The following is a 23,090-nucleotide window of genomic DNA, read 5'->3' on the forward strand; positions in this document are numbered from 1 at the left end:
TAATGCTTTTCACGTTGCGATAAACCCTCTTTGTGTCTGCGAAACTTCCGAAAGCAGGGCCAAGAAGGTTGCGTGGCACCACGGCAATTGATGAAACAAAAGAATTTACGGAGAGAGTGAATATGGTATCTGAAAAGAGTGAAACGTCGAAGACTACTAAAGATATTGCTAGCAACCACTTCAACTCCAACTTTCAAAACATACTTTCCTGAACGGCCAAATGTCTTATGGGAATGACAACACTTCCACGGACAATTATTTTTCTTGATTTCCTGATGATGCAGATACCAAGAACACAAAGTGATTTTAATTAGCAAAGAACAAAAATATATTTTGTTACGCAGCAAGCGAGTACCGCAAATTTTTAACAAGAATACCAAAATATTCTTTGATATTTTGAGGTTTCCAGCATTATGCTAGTGGTAATTAATCACAAATAAATGCAACACCACTTTCATCCTTCAGTAATGAAGGCATTATATGCTGATACTAACTAATAATAGGTACGAATTTACGAAGAAAAATTAGCAATCTATGCATAAATTTGTAATGCATTGATCCGAGGATTAAATATAAAAATTTAGGAGCGCATATCTGTTATTTGAAAAATAAAATAAATGAAAACATTTTTTGAGCAAAAATAGGAAATAGCTACGTTTCACAAAAAATATTTTGAAGCAAAAAAATATAACATAATTATGTAATCGTTAACTCACCCACATTGAAGAGAGACGAAGGAAACAAAGAAGATCAAATCACAGGATCGGGATATTTACAGCTCCTGCATTCTGCAATCGATTCTTTGCTGCTGGAGAATCTTGTGTAGGAAGTAATTAGAAGAAATAATGAATACATGGTAAATGGGTGTTTTAAATGGCAAATAGGATCTATGTACAATAAATGATAAAAAATGCATTCAATACTTCATCACCGTATTTCATCGCTAGTTAGTGAAGAATATTCAAAGAATATTTTGGATAACGACCATTTATCGCTGTAAAGCCGAAATAAAATACCTAACTCTGAAAATTTTCATTTCCTTTTAACTTGTAAAACATAAACCTAATTATCAACATACACATATATAACATATATATCAACACACAATAAGCTAAATAAAAGGCACATCACGCATATTTACCACAGAAAATGACATAGCACAAGGAAAAAAATGTTTACATACCTCCAAGTGAAAGCGTCTTCGATCGTAAGATTCACCGAAGCAAGAAAAACTGACCTTTCCCAAGCAATGGTGGGAGTGTAACTTACGGCTGTGAGCCCGCTAGAGCCCCTCCGAACGACTCGGATGCAGTGGTGCAGCTATTAAAGCCGCCAGGTAGGGGACAAGAATTCACGTCGAGCCACCATTAGCCCTGGACGTGAATTCACGACCAGCCACGTGGAAAGGGTTAAGTAACAGAAAACACAAAAAAATGTATAAATAATAGTATATGTCAAATCAAAGAAATCCTTATCACAGCAGGGCCAAACAAAGAGGCCAAAATAAGCATTCAATATTAACACAACGAATGCCACCACAAAACATGCCTATTGAATTTTCATCACTATTCAAGTGACAGGTTAAAAATATATCACATACGCTATGATTGATAAATGAAAATTGTCTTTCAATGTAAGATGATGGAGCAAAATATAACTGAACTGTTTTGACTTCATACTTCTCTCTTACACAGCCACTCAAGACTGGTAATATCACTCGTATTCTCTGTCATAGTGGTTATGTAGATGTAAAAAAAGCAAATGTGTATGTAACTACTCTTCGGCTTCATTAGAAATAAAGCCTTTCTTTTGTAGGTCGCACTCGCACTGCCCGAACAGCTGTTTTTGCCTTGAATCCCTTTAGCGCAGCCTTCCTGGTGGCCTCACTCGAGTGACGAATCTTCAGAAAACGATTTCCACCCTCCTCATCAGTATCTGAATCAGAGAACTGTTCACTTCCTGAATCCTTCATATCCTGAAAATGAAGACATTATAAGAACCACTGTGAGCCAGGAAAAAAACAAGAAAACACACATCCCTAGCTACGAAAGACACGGGGGTGACCGGGGCACAATTAAAATAATTTAGGTTTTTGATTTGTGCATTATTTTCTCTAAGTCTAATTAAAAACAAAATTTATGTCCCTGTACAGAACAATTTCTTGCATAGCTTCTGATCATTTTTTTCATATAGTCATAGTATTCATCAGAAGCTATGAAAAAATGTCATTAGTCATAGAAAAAATGTCAAGAAGGAAAACTCTCCTGTGTATGTGAAGTTTACCCAAGCCACCTGGGACATGCTTAAATTTCTAAACAATTTCAGTTTGGGATATGAAATAAAAATTTGGAATATGAAGTCTATCATATGAGCAGTAGATGATGGCAATTTTTTACCAAATCACCAGGCAAACTTGTAAGTAGGTTTAATTATAGTGTAAATATATTTCTGTCAACTAGCAGCAAAAGAAAATTGTACATTGACTTTTATTTATTATGCACACACGAAGAAAAGTAAAAGTATTAATGCTGCATATTTGTAATTTCATTCAGATGGATCAAATCAATGGATTTTCGATTAATCAACTTCAATTTTGATTTTTAAAATCAATATCCAAAAAATTCAATTTTTTTGGACCACATTAATTGAAAAGTCAAAATCTAAGTTTAAAAATGGTGAAGTAATTGTCAACTGAAATACTGGAAGTGCTGTTATATTAAAATGTAAAATATGGTCTAATTGAATCACTAGGGATAGGCAATGTTAAACTCATACAATTTATCATGTTAAATGTATAAACTTGTGATATAACACCCATTTCATATAAAGCAATAGCAAGCAGGAAAAAAAAGACATATACAGCTAAAAAAACATAAATAAATAAGCAATGGTTACACATTGAATACTTATAACAAACCAACTAATTCACAAACATAAAAAATGTTTGATTTAATACTTTCCTGGTAAGCACAATTTTTTTCATGAATTTCTCCATAGCGAGCAAATTTCTCCATGGTCTGAGTGCAAGTCAGAAAAATTAAAGTAGCAAAAAAAAATGATAAATGATAACAGACTCACAACCAACAAAACAGATTGCCAAAATTTTAGCCATGACTTAAAAACTAATTGAAATGAAACAGCAAAAAATTACAGGCAGTGTGAATTTGACAATTTCCTGCTTTAAAGTTAGGAATTGTTTTTTTTACCACACTATCATGAGGGCAAAAGATAAGTGATCCTAGGGCAGACTAGCGGGCCTTCAGGCCTGCTGCCTGCCAAGACCGTCATGTGTGGTGAAGAGCCACATCCTCCACAAGGTGCCCCTGGTTTTCACAGAACATAATGGATCTAGACGTGGCTGGTCGATAAACTGCTCCCTTCACTACGGTGGACCCCTGCGCCAAGGTGACCACGTGAGGTGGGCGCAGGGTTAGACGTCTCTAGCAGGGGTGACTCCGGAAAACAGGCGACCTCCCGTTTTATCAAGCCTTACTCATGCAAGCGGGGCTCTGTGTGGGTGGACCCATTTCTACCTAGCTACTCGTGGGACCAACTATGAATCAAGTTAAACCAAAAACTTCATCACAGGCTGCTGAAAGGCAGTCTCTGCGTTTATCTGGGCAGGAGGAGGAGGCCCTGTTGATGAGCCCCTGTGGGGATCGAGAGGGGAGCAATTCAACCGCCCTGACCATGGGGGGCCCTTTGGGATCCCCACCAAAGCTGGCCCTACTTCCAACCCCTTATTATCAGACTCTTCGGATTCAACACTCAAAGAGGCACCCCATACTCCCTTTGCGGTAGAGTCTGACTCTGGTGCCTCCACCTTAGGGAACGTGGCCTCTGACATGACGAGGCTCTTCTCTGAAAGTAAGAGCACCGCCAAGAGGGATTAGAGGTTGCGGAAGAGGGAGAGGCGAAGGGCTGCTAAGGCTGCCAGGGGATCTGTGCCCCCACTGCAAAAGGGTGCACTGCTGGGGACAATGTACCCAGCAGGGGCCCCGAGCGTGGTGTGGTTAGTATGGAGACTCCAAAGGCCGCGGCAAAACGGAGCCGAACCCAAGGCGACACTCCATCCGGCAAGGTGCGCGAAAACAAGAGGGTCAATCCCTCATATGCCGAGGTCACCAAGGACCTCAAGAGGATGGCCATCGTTCCTCATAACTACCCGACAGGGGTGGTGACGGAGGAATAGATTTCGGAGATTGAGGGGCGATTGGAAAAACTCTGGAACGCTGTCCCAGAGGGCCAGGAGCTCCCGATCTTCATGGGCACCAGACTCATCAACGGTGCCATGGAGGTTGCCTGCTGCAACGACCATTCAGCGTCATGGCTGGTGACCGCCACGGAACAGATGGAACCTGTAGAAGGGACCATCTGCAAATGTGTTGAGGCGGACACCCTCATAAAGAGGAGGAGACTGATGGTCTGGGTCCCAGGACACAGCAGGCCAGAGGTCAAGCCTCTACAAGAGAGACTCAAACATGTCAATCCTGGGCTTAACATCAGCCTTTGGAGGACATATGACAGGCAGGTGCTAGCAAAAGGGCACCCAATTCATTTTGGGTGTCGATGAGCCATCTGCCGATATTATATCTGGGCCCAACTTCCAAAAGCATATCGGCCTTAGCAAAGTCGAGGTTGCTTTCTTGGGGACTGCAAGGGGGACGGATAAACCGAAACCCCCTGATGAAGAAGCTGCCTCAACCAGCAAGGAGGGAGTGGAGACGTAGCCATGGCAGGCATCACTATGCTCCAGGCCAATCTCCAGCACTCCAAGGCCGCCTCAGGGGTCCTGCAAAGGATCCTTTATGAAGGTAAGGTCAAAGTTGCTCTGATCCAAGAACCATGGGCTTTTCAAGGGAGGATCAGAGGCCTGAGTACAACATCTGGTAAAATGTTTCATTGTACCAATGTTGATAGACCAAGGACATGTGTCTTTGTTAATGGGTTGAGAGCCATGCTCTTACCACAATTTACCTCCAGGGACCAGACGGCAGTCCTGCTGACTCTGGGGACTGGTGCTAGCATGAGGAGGATTGTAACCTGTTCTTCCTACCTTCCTTATGACTCTCCAGAGCTGACACCGACTGCGGAGTCGGAGAGGTTGGTAAGTTATTGCAGAACTAATGGTCTAGAATTACTAGTGGGGTGTGATGCTAACTCTCATCATTTTGTGTGGGGGAGCAGTGACTCAAATGATAGATGTAGAGCCCTAGTGGAGTACCTCATGTCAACAAACCTGCAGGTACTGAAAGGGGCTCCTTACCCACATTCTCCAATAGTTTGAGGGAGGAGTCCAATGAGGTCTCATTGTCAGACCACAGGCATATTCTCTTCACTCTTTTGTATGCCACTGAAAAGCGAACCACATACCGGAATCCCAGGAGCGTGAACTGGGAGATGTACAGAGACTATTTAAGGGATACCCTGTCACAGACCATTCCCAATAAATTTAGCAAAGTGGAGGAGATTGATGCTGCTGCGGAATATCTGCAGAAGCACATCATCACTTCTTATGAAGTCAGCTGCCCACTAAAAACCAGGAAAGAGAGTGGTAATACAGTGAGGAGCAGAGTTAGAAAGTCTCCGAAAGGAGGCAAGAAAACTCTTTAATAAGCAAACAAACAGGGAATGCTGGGCAAAAGAATAGGGGAAAACCCTTCATCGTGGAGCCCAAGTGTGGTTCATGCATGGCTCCATGGAAGAAGGGAAAGCAGGGGCATGTGTTTACAGCCAATCCCCCCCTAGGAGCATATATGTCCCCCTAGGAAGATATGCCACAGTGTTTCAGGCAGAAATTTTTGCTATCCTTACCTGTTTGTATGCTATTGAGGAGACAGGTCTCTACAAGAGACCGATCCATACATGCACCGATAGCCAGGCTGCTCTAAAAGCCCTGAACTCACCTTGGTGCAGGTCCAAGCTATTGGCTGAATGCCACAAGGCACTCAATATTTTGGGCAGCCGTTGCAAAATAGAACTTTTCTGGGTACCAAGACATTCAGTTATTACCGGAAACGAGAAGGCGGATGAACTGGCTAAGGCCGGCGCTGAACAGAACCCAACTGGTCCAGAAACAATTGTGCCAGTTGCCCCCTCAATGGGGATGGCTGCAATCAAAGTGTGGGGATCTACCCAACACTCAAAGATCTGGCGAGAAACACCGGGGCTACGTCAGGCAAAAACTCTTATAGGAGAGCTCTCTCCTAGACTCGAGAGAAGACTTCTCCTTATGAACAGAAGTCAATTGCGGACGGTAGTAGGCCTGCTTACGGGACACTATCATTTAATGAGACATATGCACCTGCTGGGGGTAACAGACTCAGATAGGTGTAGATAGTGTGAGATGGGAGAAGAAACAACCACCCATCTAATATGCGAGTGCCATGAGGACTCGATATAGACACCTGGGCTCACATTTTATAGAGCCCAAGGAAGTAAGAGATCTTCCCATTGGGGACATTTTGTCCTTCGCTAAGGACATTGGCCTCTTTGGGTCATCCATTAACAGTGGTTAGCACAATGGACCTACATGTCTAAGTGCCCTGGGAGCTGATCCCCCACCGCATAAACAAACCTATCTATCTACCCACGTTCTACAACAGTCTGAGATAGGAGGTATTAGATATTACCTTTTGCACCAATACACTGGTTAGCTCAGCGGGTGAATGGAGTGTCTAACAAGGTCTCATTGTCAGACCACAGACATATTCTCTTCACTCTTTTGTACGCCACTGAAAAGCGAACCACATACCGGAATCCTAGGAGCACGAACTGGGAGATTTACCGAGACTATCTGAGGGATAGCCTGTCACAGACAATTCCCAATAAATTTAACAAAGTGGATGAGATTGGTGCTGCTGCGCAACATCTGCACAAGTGCATCATCTCCTCCTATGAAGCCAGCTGCCCGCTAAAAACCAGGAAAGAGAGTGGTAATCCACCCTGGTAGGGAGCAGAGTTAGAAGGTCTCCGCAAGGAGACAAGAAAACTCTTTAATAAAGCAAAGAAAACTAGATTGCCTCAAGATTGGGAAACCTTTAAGGACAACCAACGCAGGTACAAATCAGCAATTAACAGCTCTAAAAAGAAATCTTGGAGGCGCTTTTGTGAGATTATGGAGTCAGCCACTACTCTCAAGATTTCATAAAATCATTGCATAAGACCCGGAAGCTGGAGTAGGGTCTCTTTTGCTTCCCTCGTGAGAATACACGTCTTCTGACAAGGAAGCATTAAAACTTCTGTTAGAGACTCATTTTCCTGGCTCCAAAGAGTCAGAGGAGATGCAACAAAGGAAACCTCCCACCCATTCGGCTTGGACGGACTGGAGATTGGCCTCCAAAATCATAAAATATGACATAACAAGATGGGCTATAATAAGTTTTAGCCCTGACAAATCGACCGGTGAAGATAATTTTTTTTGCCACCTCTTCAAGAGGGACAGGAGCTGGTATTACTACCCATGGTGGGGATATTCCACTCCTTCCTTGCGTATGGGTATATCCCAAAGATTCATACATCAGAGATAGTATCATTGGGGATCCCCCTTCGGGACCATCCTCTGCATTCACATCAGCACGCATACCAGAAGGGCAGGTCTGTGGAAAATGCACTCCACAACCTAGTCTGCAGACAAGAGAATGTGCTGGAACATGGTTCGTTTGGATTTGGAGCCTTTCTAGATATCGAAGGAGCCTTCAATAATACATCCTTTGAAAAAATCTGTCTGGCAGCAGACAGGCATGGAGTCCATACACACATTGTGAGATGGATTAGATACATGCTCGAGCAGAGAACTGTTACCGCTACCCTTGGGGGGAGCTTACTGATGGTGACAGTGACAAAGGGTGTCCACAGGGTGGGGTGTTGTCCCCATTACTATGAAATATGGTAGTTGACAGTTTACTGTCAAACCTCAACAAAACCGGTGAATTCACACAAGGATATGCAGATGATATTGTCATCCTGGTTTCAGGTAGATTCCTAGAGACAGTATGCGAGCTTTTGCAGAAGGTCCTGGATAGAACAGCCCAGTGGTGTTCCAAAACAGGACTCTCTGTTAATCCAGAGAAGACTAATCTTGTCGTCTTCACTAAGAAGAGGAAAAGAGAGGGATTTATTTCCTCATCAGTCAAATATCTTGGCGTCATTTTAGATTCCAAGCTCAACTGGAGAGAGCACATGGATAGCAAACTCAAGAAAGCAGGTCCTCACTATGACAATGTAGAAGAGCCCTTGGCAAATCCTGGGGTCTTCAACCCAGAGCCATTAGCTGGTTATATAATGCAGTGGTGAAACCTAGTTTCCTCCACCGCTGAATTGCATGGTGGAAGAAGACAAAATAAATTACTGTAAGGAATAAGCTTAACCACCTACAAAGAATGACCTGCAGCGGCATTACAGGAGCAATGAGGACAACTCCAATCTTGGTGACGGAAACTCTGCTGAACCTAGCTCCACTCTATGTGGAAGTGGAGGTTCATGCAAGAGCCACTTTATACAGATTGAGAAATCTAGGTATGTAGTATGAAAGAGGAAATTTCTCTGGACACAGACAACTGTGGACGAGACTGAGGGAGTCCGGCAGTATTTTTGAGATGGGGTCGCATTCCATGGTGGCTATGTTCAATTCTTCACTGCCTCTTTTTAAAACCCACTTTCCAAACAGGGAATGTTGGGCAAGAGAAGAGGGGAAATCCTTCACAGTGGAGCCCAAGTGTGGTTCACGCATGGCTCCATGAAAGAAAGGAAAACAGGGGCTGTTGTTTACAGCCAATCCCCTCCTAGGATCATGTATGTCCCCCTAGGAAGATATGCCACAGTGTTTCAGGCAGAAATTTTTGCTATCCTTACCTGTTTGTATGCTATTGAGGAGACAGGTCTCTACAAGAGACCGATCCATACAAGCACCGATAGCCAGGCTGCTCTAAAAGCCCTGAACTCACCTTGGTGCAGGTCCAAGCTATTGGCTGAATGCCACATGGCACTCAATATTTTGGGCAGCCGTTGCAAAATAGAACTTTTCTGGGTACCAAGACATTCAGTTATTACCGGAAACGAGAAGGTAGATGAACTGACCAAGGCCGGCGCTGAACAGAACCCAATTGGCCCAGAACCAATGGTGCTAGTTGCCCCCCCAATGGGGATGGCTGCAATCAAAGTGTTGGGATCTACCCAACACTCAAAGATCTGGCGAGAAACACCGGGGCTACGTCAGGCAAAAACTCTTATAGGAGAGCTCTCTCCTAGACTCGAGAGAAGACTTCTCCTTATGAACAGAAGTCAATTGCGGACGGTAGTAGGCCTGCTTACGGGACACTATCATTTAATGAGACATATGCACCTGCTGGGGGTAACAGACTCAGATAGGTGTAGATGGTGTGAGATGGAAGAAGAAACAACCACCCATCTAATATGCGAGTGCCATGAGGACTCGATATAGACACCTGGGCTCACATTTTATAGAGCCCAAGGAAGTAAGAGATCTTCCCATTGGGGCCTCTTGTCCTTCGCTAGGGACATAGTCCCCTATGGGTGATCAGTTATCGGTGGTTAGCACAATGGCCCTACAAGTGCAAGTGTCCTGTGATCTGATCCCCCACCGCATAAACAAATCTAATCTAATCTACCACACAGTCATCATCTGTATTTTGGCAGCAATGAATATGCAGTGGATATTTTATGCCCAGAGGATGTCAACACATATTCTTTAAATTTTCTCCTAAATTTCTACATGAGCAGTAAACAGGTATCTTTCGAGTTCTACCAGAGTTAACAATGAGAATGACAATAGTACATATTGCTCCAATGTTTATTAGAGTGACAAAATGAGCAATTACCTCCTGGATATGCAACAGAAGCAGTAGGACTGCTAGTGGCTGCTGAAGCAGTAGACTGCTGGTGGCAATTTTTAAAATGCTCACTCTCGTCCATGGAGTCGTAAAACATACTAAGAATTTCTTTTGTTTTCATTTAAGGATCCAAACTATAATCTTAATTAATTGTAAAGAAAATTAAGACCACATTATGCCCTTGTGATTAGAAAGACATCAATGTAATTTCTTTTCTGAAAACCAAAAATAATATTTCCAAGAACTCTATCCTTCAAAAAATGTTAGTGAATAACATACATATTTCGGTATCCTTATTTTCACTTACTGTTGTCATTTCATTTTTGTTCCACAATACCATTTCACTAAAAGCTGTAAAGGTAACTTTTACGACATGAACGAGCAGTCAAAAGTAGCATCTCTTATAATTCTATAAATATTCTGAACCAGTAATTTCTATGCTGAGTCTAGCGAGTAATCACTTTCATGAGGGCCATGACAATGTTTATCAACAAATACATGTGTTGCCTATGCATATGTTTCTGCTCAGCAGCAAGCTATTACTCTGATTTAATGTTTAGGTTGTTAACCTTGCAAACATGAAATCTGCATCAACCACAGAAATGTGGCAGCATCTCACTCTGTAATTACAACTCCCAACAATTAGATACTAAATTATAAGGGAAAATATACACATACCTAACTAGGAAAAGTTTGATTTTTTCTTGGACTCGTTTCATATGTGAATGTTGTCAAATCTTAGAATTTGTAGTAAAACTTAAAATTTATTTGTGCCTGTCACAATACCTAACTAGGAAAAGTTTCATTCTCAAACAAACATTCATATCCATATTATGTACCTGTTTTAGAGGGATCTTAACCTGGATCCGCCCAATGTAACAAAAATGTCACACCCTGTATCGCTCCACTGTAATGGCTCTTGCATCGTTCGGGCACAGTATATTGTTGTGTTTTATACCTTATGAGAAAGAGGAAGCTAAGTGCTTCAATTCAAGGTAAGAATTGTCAAGTGAGAGTGAAAACGTATCCTTTAAGTACCCCTGGTACTTAGGTGCCCTCCCTAGACACTAAAAATGGACGTTCGCTTTGTGTAAATATTCAATTTTTTCATTAACTATATGTGCTACAGCGACAATTTCTGGTATGTATCAACATAATGGTACAATATTATTAATAATACATTAATATGTTTGGTATTGCTTTCCATTTCTGTAATATATTCTGATAAATGTTACTGTGACATAAATGTCACATTGGGCGGATCCCTATGCAAATCTTCAAAGTTTCGAATTTTATGCTCTAGTTAGAATTTATTGCATTTTCAACATTTTTTCCTTCGTATTCCCGCCAAAATATTTATTATTTATCAATTAATCGATAAATTTGCATTTATTAACTTTTATACCGGTAATTACTTTTGAATTAAAATTTTTAATATTAGGGATATCGATAGCTCAGAGATATTACACTGTGTGAAGCCAAATAGCTTCCGGAAAACGAAGACTTTGACGAAGTATATTCAATATACCTTGAGCCATCAGAAGCAGCAATTGTCACTGATGAGAACATTGCAATTGACCAGGCTGGTGGACTTGTGGAAAATTGAACGGGATGACAACTTCGGGCAAGAGTGGAGCTTGTTTTGCAGCTTGATAATGATAATACTAATGAATTTCAAGAGAAGTCCGGAAGAATTTCGGTACCAGTTACACGTAAGGCAAAGGATTCGAAGTCAACGAAGCGTACATCACTTCTCCAACAGAAAAAAGTAAAAATAGAAGCAGCCAATTGGCGACGGGAAGATCTTTTTGTAAGATATGGGTTATTCCCGAAACAGATCTTCCTGAATTGAGGGAAAAATCATGCGTAGAAATTTTTGAAATGGTTTTTTTCGGATGATATTATTTTCTCACAGCAAAAACAGATAATTATACTACATTTATTGTTTTTTCATCTCCTAGTATCAGTAAAGAGGAGATACTAAACTACTTGTCTCCAAAATTTTGCACTCGTTATGGTCTCATGCAGCCGGGAATTTTAGAAGCTATACGCCCCTTATACCAGGGAAATAATCACATCCATCGTATTATGACATTGCACAAAAGATTCAGCAGGGAATTCTTCCCCATATTCTCCGAAGTGTGCTTCGCCCACGTCTCACCTAGAATGGAATTTACTATCGTCGGGACAACTGTGGACACAGGCGACATATTGGGCATTGAGACTGCCTCAGAGGACAATCATTTCGGTGGTGTAGTGGATAAAATATCTAGTAATGAATCATAGGTTTCATGGATCAAGTCTCAGTGACGGATGAATAGATGCTGCACACACACTGCAGACATTTATCTGATCTTAAAACCTCAAAATAGTCTGCTGTATATGAGGAAAATGTTAAGTAAATATTTGGTGGCTTAATGAAAATATTTTTTTGGTAAGACAATGACTAGATTAGATAAAACACTATAATACACAGGATGGGTAAAAAAACTCGCACCTCTTCATTGAATAGAGAATGTTGGCAATTTGGCCAGCAAATGAACACATTGCAAAGAATTGTCATTAATGTAATCAGATGAATAAAATCTCTTCATTATTAGGTAAAGATAATGAGCAACTCAGTTTGTATTGGGTACATTTTTTTTGCTTTTGAAATTGTTACGACAAAAATCCATGTCAGATTAGGGGGTTTTATACATTATCATGATAATAAAATACTGTCACACAACCACATTTCTAAGGCGAAATATACCCATGTCATTGAGCTCTTTTCTATTCCTAATCCTATGTTGAGTGTTAAAAGTCATCATATGCTGAAAGTATGGACTAAATAAACAGAAGAAAACACCGCAGTCAAAAATTTCTATGACTTCGAAATACAATTAGTTCGAAGTTAATGATGAAGTGTTTTTAAAAACTGTATGCATAATGCACATTTTGTCAAAAAATTTAAGGGCAAGCGTAACATTTATGTAGTTACCCCAATCATTTACTCAATATTTCTGACAAAATACATACAGAGACGCCCCAAATTTCCCAACTGAAAACTAATGACTTTGATATTCTGCCTTTGCTCAGCTCTGCGGAATGTACGAGGATTTTTCCCTTGAAAAGAGGAGGAGGAGAAGGCCATGACATATCGCACATGCTGATAATGTTAGGGGCCTCAAAGCTGAAGAAGGGCTGGACAATTCGGAAAAAGTAGTCAAAATTCACTCCACAGTCAACTGCCCAAATGGTTATGCAAAAAGGGTTGAATTTTGACAAATGAATAAGTGCGTAAGAATTAAAGAGGCATGCAGCATCCTCTGGACCTTGTGATAGGTTTTTCGAGGTTTTAAGATCAGATAAATGTCTGCAGTGTGTGTGACGCATCTATTCATCCATCACTGAGACTTGATCCGTGGAACCCATGATTTGTTACATGATATTTTATCCGCTACACCACCGGAACGATTGTCCTCTGTGGCAGTCTCAATGCCCAATATGTCGCCTGTGTCCACAGTTGTCCCAACAAGAGTAAACTCCATTCTAGGTGAGTCGTGGGCGAAGCACACTTCGGAGAATGCGGGGGAGAATTCCCTGCCGGATCTTCTGTGCAATGTCATAATGCGACACATGTGATTATTTCCATGGTATAAGGGTCATACAGCTTTTAAAATTCCTGGCTGTATGAGAGCATTACAGGTGCAAAATTTTAGAAGACAAGTAGTCCCTGAACTGGCTGCTTTCAGATGCCAATGAGCTTTGCGTTAATTTTTTCCGCCACTGTACACATGTACATGGCGCTGCAGTTGAAATTACATTGAGTGCCAAGAGTTGAGCAATGCAGTACATTTGTGAGTCGTCAGTACTACCTTCTCAGTTTTGTAATGTAGTGCTTAACATGTAAAGTCACAACATGGGACCTTAGATCCAGGAAGGCTGGTTTACCTATTTTCTTTATTTAATTTAGAATGAAAGCATGGGTCTTTAAAATTAATTTTAAATGCATTTTCATAATTACTTCTTTTTATTTTAAATGAATAGGTGGATTTTTAGATAAAATTTATGCCAACTGTAATATGATTTGTATTTATAATTATCATATGTTATTTGCCAAAAATGGTGACTCGTACTGCCACTGAAGAACTATAAATAGCTTAAGGATTCTGTCTCTTGGTTCTGAACTTAAATGAAAATTTTAAGGTTTATTCCAAATAGCAACATTTTGCATGGATGGACAGACAAATAGACAAGAAAGTGACTTCATACCTATGTGGTACAAATCATTTGGCTTAGTCATGATTCAATACCGGATCTCCCAACGGCCAATCAAATAATATTAAGCAAAATTCATACTGTTGAGTCCAGAATACTAACAAGATGTTTGTGTAAGAGGCGCACCCGTATTTTGAGCATTGAAGCTAAAGAAAAAAATTTGCAGCATTTTTCTAATCCTATCGCATGGTGTTGCAGACGCATGCCTGGACTTTCGACAATTATCAAAATTTCCTCTTTCACTACTAATTATCTAAATACTATGATATATTATTTTGAAATATATTAAAAATGAAATATATTAAATTGAAATACTAATTGAAAGAGGAAATTTTTATAACTGCGGCGGCAATATGTAGCTGCATTTTTTCAGCAAAATTTACACAATATGTATGGTGCTTGGACATAATTATGTTTTCACTAGCAGTCTTAAGCCGTGTCCCAATTGGCCATTTGGCTATGCCAATTCCAGGATTTAGCCATGACGCCATCTTGGAAGGATGTCCCAACTCGTTAGCCAGCATCAGGGAGGGAATTTAGGCAGCTAACGCAGCCGCCAGATTTAGGCATTGAGGAGTGCATCCTTCGCCCGACTTTTCCCATGATTCAAAGCGCCTTCAGGAGAAAGGGCATCATGGCTGTCAACAAGGGATGGTACTTGTTTGCAAGTAGTGTTGATATTTTGAGACTTGTTCGAATAATTATTAATTTTTATTTTGTTTATAATAATGAAATTGCGTTAATGGAAGTGTAAGAATTACGGAGAAATTAGTTAAAGAGAAGGCGGCGTTAATTTTAATGCTAATTAATGTTTATATGCTTATGTAGGTATGTATATGTTATTTTATAACTTTTTATACCGGTCACATGTTACCTTTTGCTACCGTTTACAATTTTAACGTGTTAAATAATGCTTATTGATGTTTATATGCGTCTAATGCACACTTTATTATGTAATACTATGTCTAAATTCTTATTTATGTAACACTTTTTTCTGCATTAGGTTAACACCCGTAAGAATAAACAATTATTATTATATGTTATTGGACAAAGTCCCGAAATTGGAATCGGAATAAGTAACGAAAATTAAAATCTATAGTGATTATAAGATGATACCGAAACCTGATTTATGTACGTAAACCATACTTAAAATAAATTTTGAAAATAATTCCCAAGTCAGACGGTAACCGTTTTGAATAGACTAAATAGACCTGTTCTTAATAATACAAAACTAGAAATTAAATTAAATTGCTAAAATATAAGGAATTCGAAAAAGTACTTGGTTGAGAGACGATTGAAATATTACAAACCAATTAAAAGGAATATACGCTAACATTTCGCCACAAACTTAGCTAAAACCTCTTGAACAAAACCATACAAAACTAAAAATACGAATTTAAAAGTATACCCCAACTTTACTATTACAAAAAGGTTGTCTAAGATACTAAAATTATGATTAAATACTCTTCTCCAACATCTAGTACTCAAAATTACTTGACACATCACATTTTCACAATTTAGGATGGGTTTTGTTCATCATTTGTTCAAATCATTCCGATTATCTCTTGTTTTGCATTGGCCTAGTGCCCAGTAGATGGCAGCACCTGCGTAAGGATGTCCCAATTCATGCTCCCTTGTGGTTGGCTGCCCAGAATCTGGCTGGCTAAATACATGATGCCTAATGGCTAACGAGTTGGGACACGGCTTTAACCTTATGATGCTTACTACGCATGGTCGGATCTGATACCTTGGATCCAAATATTCACGGATAATGCCCTCCACCTTATACTCCGGATCCAATTTAGTGGAAGAAATTGAATCTTAAACCGAAATTTTAAATCAATACTTTCGTGAATGCAGCATCCCATAAGAGGGAGTAGAATGAGTTCCAATCCTCTCTTCGCATACCCCGTTGCTCTACAATGCTTGTCCTACTCACGAACAATTGTGTTTAAAAGCTCTCACAGGAGTGTTGCAATAGAATTGCAGCCGTGGAAAATTTTAAGGCATAACACGACAGGCACATGGCATGAACCTTCCCAAGAGATTGGACTATACATATTTTCCATGTTCACCTCTCAGGTACGAGCGTGACGGCGCAATGCTTACAAGAAAATCAAACGGGAGCATTTAAAAAACAAATCACTGAGGGATAAACCCCTCTGCCTGCCGCTTGTTTTTGACCCAGGGTTTCAGATGACTGACTCACTCTGAAAACCAAGGCCACTCACTTGTAGTTCCCCTTAGACTTGAGACCGGAGAAGGGGAGGGGGAAGACAAGAAGTTTGTGTTGTGTAGGCGCACCATCACTTTCAGCTGCAATTTCTGGGTGCCTCTTACACGTGCTTGTACGGTATTGTACACATTCTCTCGTGTGGGTGCAATGATTTTTACACAGAGGGTGAAATTTGGCACGAAAAAAATAATTTGGCTTGCAAGAAGAGTGTCCGATTTTTGTAAACGTTTCTTGCTTAAAATATAGGCAATATGACACCAAAGAGGGAGTAATTCAAGGACAGCATCAGATGGACTGCAAATCTACAAAGCTTGATTTGATTGAGAGATTGCAAATTCCTCTTGATAGCTGGGATATACATAAACTCAGATCTTTCACATGCCAGTGAGGTGTGCCACAAGTTTCACAGATAAGCCATCTCCCTCCAAGATGAATTTTTGACTAGGTTTAAAAAAATAGCACCCACATGCATAGCTACATTTGTGCAGGGCTTCGTAAGTTGTGAATGATTACCTGCATCACAAAGAGTAGACTAGGACATTTATATATAATTGAATGGTGTCCGACTGTTAACCCATCACTCAAAAACTACTGAAATGATTGAAAACAATTTATCAGGAAGGTCCTTGGCAAACTATGTTCACAAATAGGCTAGAAAACAATAGGTTATGGGCTTTGGAATGCCCTCAAGAGGACCCTAACACTGCAATAACACAATGACCCTGGAAGGGAATATGGGGGTTGTAAAGAGGTACATATTTTATAATCTCTTTTTAAATTACTTAAAACTGAAAGTAGTAATTATCACAGTGAAGTGAATGAAAAATCTAAGTTTCAAATTGTTTCCATCAGTTTGTTTCTTTGATAATGGATTTTAGAGCAATGGGGTTCATGAGGCCAAAATCATTTTTTATTCTTTCTAACAACAGTGTCTTTATATAGATACCATTGATTTAGAATATGTATGTATTCATGCATTTGAGCCTGCACTTGACAATCAATAAACAAAGTAATGACTTTAATTCTAAGGCCGTTCATATTAAGCCATATAAATGACGTTAACCGCTGATACGGTATACGCTTACTTTTAACAAGGTTCCTCTTTCATTCTCAGTAAAATATCAACAGGACCACACGATGTACAGGAATAACTAGAGAGGGGCAGGAAAGTTTTCAATAGCCTGTAATCATCTGCCCCACCCTCCCTTCAACACAGCCTCAAAACAACCATGTACTCTCACAAGGCTATCATGTTTTTCAGATTTCCAACACATTGCTAGTTGTATACTGACAACAGTTTTGCAGACAATCCTAGCAGTATCTTCTGGCTCCTCAGAAGAGGAGAGTAATGCAGAATGCATTTGTGTCTCATGGCAGTGGTGGCCGTGGTCATTTTAAAGTCATATTTGGGTGTTGAGAGAGTGGGTTCCATGAAAAGGTCTCGTTATTGAGCATGATCCCATCATTCGTTAGCAATGGACTCCGAGATGCAGAGAGAACATAAACACAAGGTGAGTAAACAAATTAAGCACTGCTGAGACAATATTAACATGAATATCTATGAAACAAAAATTGCTATTTGAAGCATTTCGAAAAGTTCAAAAAGAAAGCTGAATAATTGGCATATTTTCAAAATGGCAGTTTTCATCTATTCACATTGACATCTTTCTGAAAACTATTACATTGAAAATTTTGTGTGGGCAAAAAACTGCCATTTCAGAAGTACTCATTTTTCAGTTAAGTATGTTTTTATTTCCCTGAATGGCCCACACTAATAATCTGTTTGGGTTTTCCAATTCATCTAAATTGATGTCAAAGAAAAGTTGAATCTCAACTACCGATATAAGCACAGCATGGCCACGTAAATTTGAGTAAGCAGCCAGAAAGCATTTGAAAGGTCTTTTAATCCTACAATCAAAACCAATCTGCATTACACCCACCTCCTCCGCTTCCAAATAGGCCCCAACAGCTTCTGGATCTTTTACGAGTACCTTGGACCTGCATAGAGTTATGCCAAAGCGTTTCTTGAAGGAATATAGCCAACCGTTGGAAGCAGTGAAATTCTCCATGCCAGCCAAATGAGCATAGACGGTAGCCTCAGCTTGGAGCTCCTTGTTCGTCACGTGATCACCCTTTTTCAACTTCTTAAGTAACCATTTCCAAGTTTTACGGTTCACCTTATCAAGAGGAGTCTTTCGAAAAGCACGGCAACGAGGATTACCAGTGTTTCTGCTGACCTGAATTTAAAATTAATGCTTACATTAGATAAAAAACTAGTGATAAGGCAAAACCAGTACAAATTTTGGTACTTCCATTCAGAGAGAGAGTCACACTTATTCAGACTGACGTTTTAAAAATGGATCCCTGAATAAGTTTGGCAAAATAAAAGAGTCATGCATCTAGCAATGGCACTACACATTACCTCTTTGACTAAAATCAAACAAAAATAAACCATATACGTACATTAAAATACCACAGTAAAACCTATAATAAAAAAATGACTTGGCAATAGCTAAGTACTCAAACAGCCAATAGTTAAAGGAGTTACATGGTGAAATTGCTTCTAATTAAATGCAATAACTTCATTAATTTCACATGACCAGTTTGAGATAAGAAGCATCATAAGGGAATTTAAGTCTAAAAAATATAAAGGTGTTGATTATATTTCTGCACACGTTATTATAGCAGTTAATGCAAATATTTCAGAGGTTCTTGCTCACAATGTTAATTTAAGCATGTATACAGGAATATTTCCGAAACAGTTTAAAATTGCGATAGTGGCACTAATTTTTAAAAAAAGGTGATAGAATGAATGTAATAATAACAGACTCATCATCATCATTAGTCAACAATCCTAAGATTGGTTTGACGCAGCTCTCCATTTCTCTCTCCTATCCGCTAATCTCTTCATAGCTACATATTTATTCTCTTTTACATCCTTTATAACCTGTCCGATATCACTCATTCGGGGCCGTCCCTTGCCCTTTTTCCCTTCCACTTGTCCTTCAACGATTGTCTTCATCAGACCATCGGGCCTCAAAATGTGGCCAACTAAGTTGTCCCTTCTTCTGCTTAATGTTTCTAGGAGGCTTCTCTTTTCTCCTACTCTCCTTAGCACTTCATGGTTACTCACACGGTCAATCCATTTTATCTTCATCATTCTTCGGTAGCACCACATTTCGAATGCTTCCACTCTTGACTTCTCTGCTGCTGTCAACGTCCAAGCCTCGCTTCCATAGAGAAACATACTCCATATGTAGCATCTGATGAATTGTTTCCTTACTTCTATGCTGGTATTTTCAGCTGTAAGAAGATTCTTCTTTTTGTAGAAAGCCCTCTTCGCCTGCGCTATTCTACTGTGTATTTCTTTCTTGCTCCGTCCATCGCTGGTAATTCGGCTTCCCAGGTAAGAGAACTCGTTCACCTCTTCAAGCTTATGCTGTCCTAGGTTGATGTTTGTTTTAGCCTCCTCTCTTTTACTGCAAACTAATATCTTAGTCTTCTTTTTGTTGGTTTTCAGCTGATATCTGGCCATTGTCCTTTCCATGTTTGTCAACGTCTTCTTCAAATCCTTCTCTGTCTCGGCTATGACTGCTATGTCGTCAGCAAATCGCAGCATACTAATTTTTTCTCCGTGGATATTGACACCCGAAACTTTCTGCTTGATTTCGTTGATGGCTTTCTCTATGTAAACATTAAAAATTAAGGGGGAAAGCGCACAACCTTGTCTCACCCCTTTTCTTATTCTCGCTTCGGCACCGTTTGGTCCACATTTGATCACAGCTACTTGGTTTTTATACAAACTATGAATAATTCTACGATCATTGTAGAGTACGCCGATTTCTTTCAAAATTCTAAGCATTGAATTCCATTCCACGTTATCAAAGGCCTTCTCTAAATCGACAAATGCTATGAAGGTTGGTTTGTTTTTCTCCATTCTCTTCTCTATGATCATCCTAAGAGCCAAAATTGCTTCCCTTGTGCCCCTGCTTTTCCTAAATCCGAATTGGTCCTCATCCAGGAATTCTTCTGCTCTTCGTTCAATTCTCCTGTAAATGATTCTTGTCAGAATCTTCGACGCATGTGTCGTCAGGCTTATGGTCCTAAATTCTTCGCACTTCTCAGCTCTCTTCATTTTGGGTATGGGAATGATGATGTTCTTCTCAAAGTCACTAGGTAAATCTCCTGTTGAGTACATATCGCAGATAGTTTTATACAGTTGAGTTAAGACCTTTTCTCCTGCATTTTTTATTAACTCTGCTGGAATGTCATCTATTCCTGGGGCCTTATTCTTTCGTAGGTCTCTTGCTGCAGCGTCGAATTCCTATCTTAAGATGCTTTCTCCAATGTCATCCTTTTCAACTTCACTTTCCTCTTCGAGAACTTTTGAGCTAAGTTTGCTCTCGTTGTATAATTTCTCCAGGTATTCCTTCCATCTCTCGGCTTTGTCTTCGTTTTCAATTAGAATGTTTCCATTCCTGTCCCTTATGCTATTACATTTTGTGTTTCGTTCCTTGAAATGGTTCCTCACTATTCTATAGGCCGCTTCCACTTTCCCTTTTACGAGGTTATTTTGTACGTCCTCAGATATGTTCCTCATCCACGCTTCTCTGGCTTTCCTCGCTTGGCGGCAAATCTCGTTCCTTATTCTCTTGTAGCAAGCCTGTCCTTCCTCAGTATTCATATTCTTATACTTTCTCCTTTCTTCAATGAGGTCTAGGATTTCATCCGTGATCCATGGCTTTTTCTTAACACATTTTCTTATCCCTAGAACTTCTCTAGCGGCCTCCTGAAGTCCACTTCTTAAGGTAGTCCAGTTATTCTCAACTGAGTTTTCAGACTGATCTAGTCCTATCTTGCGCTCCACTACTTCTTGAAAGGCCTGTTGATTTTTTGGCTCCTTAAGTTTCTCTAATTGCCAGGTGTTCTTTGCTGATTTCTTCAATTTCTTGAATTTCAGATGGCATTTCATCATCACTAGATTATGATCACTGTCGATATCTGCCCCCGGGTAGCTTTTACAGTCCTTTATCTGGTTTCTAAACCTCTGCTTCACTAAAATATAGGCTAGTTGAAATCTTCTTTTGTCTCCTGGCATTTTCCATGTGTATCTTCTTCGCATGTGATTCTTAAATAGAGTGTTGGCAACCACTAATTTGTGTTCTGTGCAGAACTCTAACAGCCTTTCTCCTCTTTCATTTCTATTTCCTAATCCATATTTTCCGGTTATTCTTCCATCCTGGCCTTCGCCGACAACAGCGTTCCAATCACCTAAAACAATTAGGTTTTCTTCACCCCTTACCTTTTTGATTACTCCCTTTATATCATCGTAGACGTCTTCAACTTCTTCATCCTCGTAGTCTGTCGTGGGCATGTAGACTTGTACCACTACGGTATCTACTGGCTTAGTCTCTATCTTCACCATAACTATCCTTTCATTGTACTGTAGGAAGCTTTTCACATGCATTCCGGCGCTCTTTCTGAGCATTATCCCAACCCCAGCATTACCGTTCAGGGATCCTGTGTGTATAATCCTATAGCTCCCACTCCAAAAGTCTCCCTCCTCAGGCCATTTCATTTCGCTGATTCCTAGCACGTCGATATTCAATCTTTCCATTTCTACTTTAAGGTTTTCTAGCTTACCGCAAGTCCTGAGTGATCTCACGTTCTATGTACCTATCCTCATAACTTTATCACAATTGACCTATGTACCCTCTCGGGTAGTCCCCACCCGGAGATCTGAATGGGGGACTAGTTTACCTCCGGAATTTTTTACCTTGGAGAATTCCATCATGTCAGACAATTAAAAGTTGGAGTAGCTGCGCCTCCTCGGGATAATAATGTGGTGGTTTCCCCTTGCCTTCCACATCGCAGTACTACAGCCGTTAAAGTAAATGTTACCACGCCTGAAGTGCAATGAGTGTCGCTGTACTGACCATCGTAATCTCCACCTTCACTCATATGAAGAAGAGCTGCTGCCCTCTCCTCCGGGTGATGTGAGGCATAATTGTTGGCAGCCTCTCATCGCCAAGTCACGGTATCTTCACAGGTTTAGTGTATCATTTAGATGGCCTATTTCACCCAGGGATAGACCCATACCACCTCGGATAACCGCCGCTTTTTGTCCACGACTGCTTATTCGACAAGTAAACTTGCTTATATCGCAGCTAACCTCTATATCTAGAGGTTGACCCACCATCCATGTGTAAATTTTTGGAAAATCACAAGTGAATGCAATTGGTAAGAAAACAAATCACTGAATATACAACGAAATAAATTTATTTTTCATGCATGTTTGCACCAGACCTGTACAAAGAGTATACGATGGTAGCATCAAAACTATTCCAAAAGGGGTACCTATAGTTTAAAGTATACCGGGACTAGCCACGGTGATAACTTTTACGGGAGTCACCCGCAATGCACAATCGTGCGAAAGATCCACAGAGAAAAAAATCATTCGCCTCGACCAGGATCCCGGTCAAGGCGAATGATTTTTTCTCTGTGCATCTTTCGCACGGGGTACCTATATATTCCACCATCACAAAAGTGTTCTCTCATGTAATGTATTTGAATATAAGTGGAATATATGTTGTTATATTATTACATTATGATTATATAATAATTCTCAAATAGCAACAATTAAACTATGTATGTTGTTGGAGTATACGTTATTAACATAATAAGTTCTTTTGTGTACATGTATAATGTGGTTGCAGGACCTGGGTGGGGTTCGGAAAGGCATT

The 23,090-nt window shown here is 40.1% G+C and overlaps 1 protein-coding gene across 2 annotated transcripts in view; it reads right to left on the reverse strand.

Annotated features, from left to right (window-relative positions):
* Positions 1–1,431: 1,431 nt before the first annotated feature.
* The window catches only part of LOC124157028 (major centromere autoantigen B-like), a 32,781-nt gene continuing 11,122 nt past the window's right edge, over positions 1,432–23,090 (reverse strand). For both annotated transcript variants that reach the window (XM_046531496.1, XM_046531497.1), the window contains 2 exons: positions 18,288–18,584; positions 1,432–1,975 (listed from right to left, as the gene is read on the reverse strand). In XM_046531496.1, the coding sequence (XP_046387452.1) occupies positions 1,790–1,975; positions 18,288–18,584 (483 nt within the window). In that variant the 3' untranslated portion in view covers positions 1,432–1,789. The remainder of the gene's footprint in view (positions 1,976–18,287; positions 18,585–23,090) is intronic.

Source organism: Ischnura elegans, chromosome 4 (genome assembly GCF_921293095.1).
Source record: "Ischnura elegans chromosome 4, ioIscEleg1.1, whole genome shotgun sequence".
Lineage (NCBI taxonomy): Eukaryota > Metazoa > Arthropoda > Insecta > Odonata > Coenagrionidae > Ischnura > Ischnura elegans.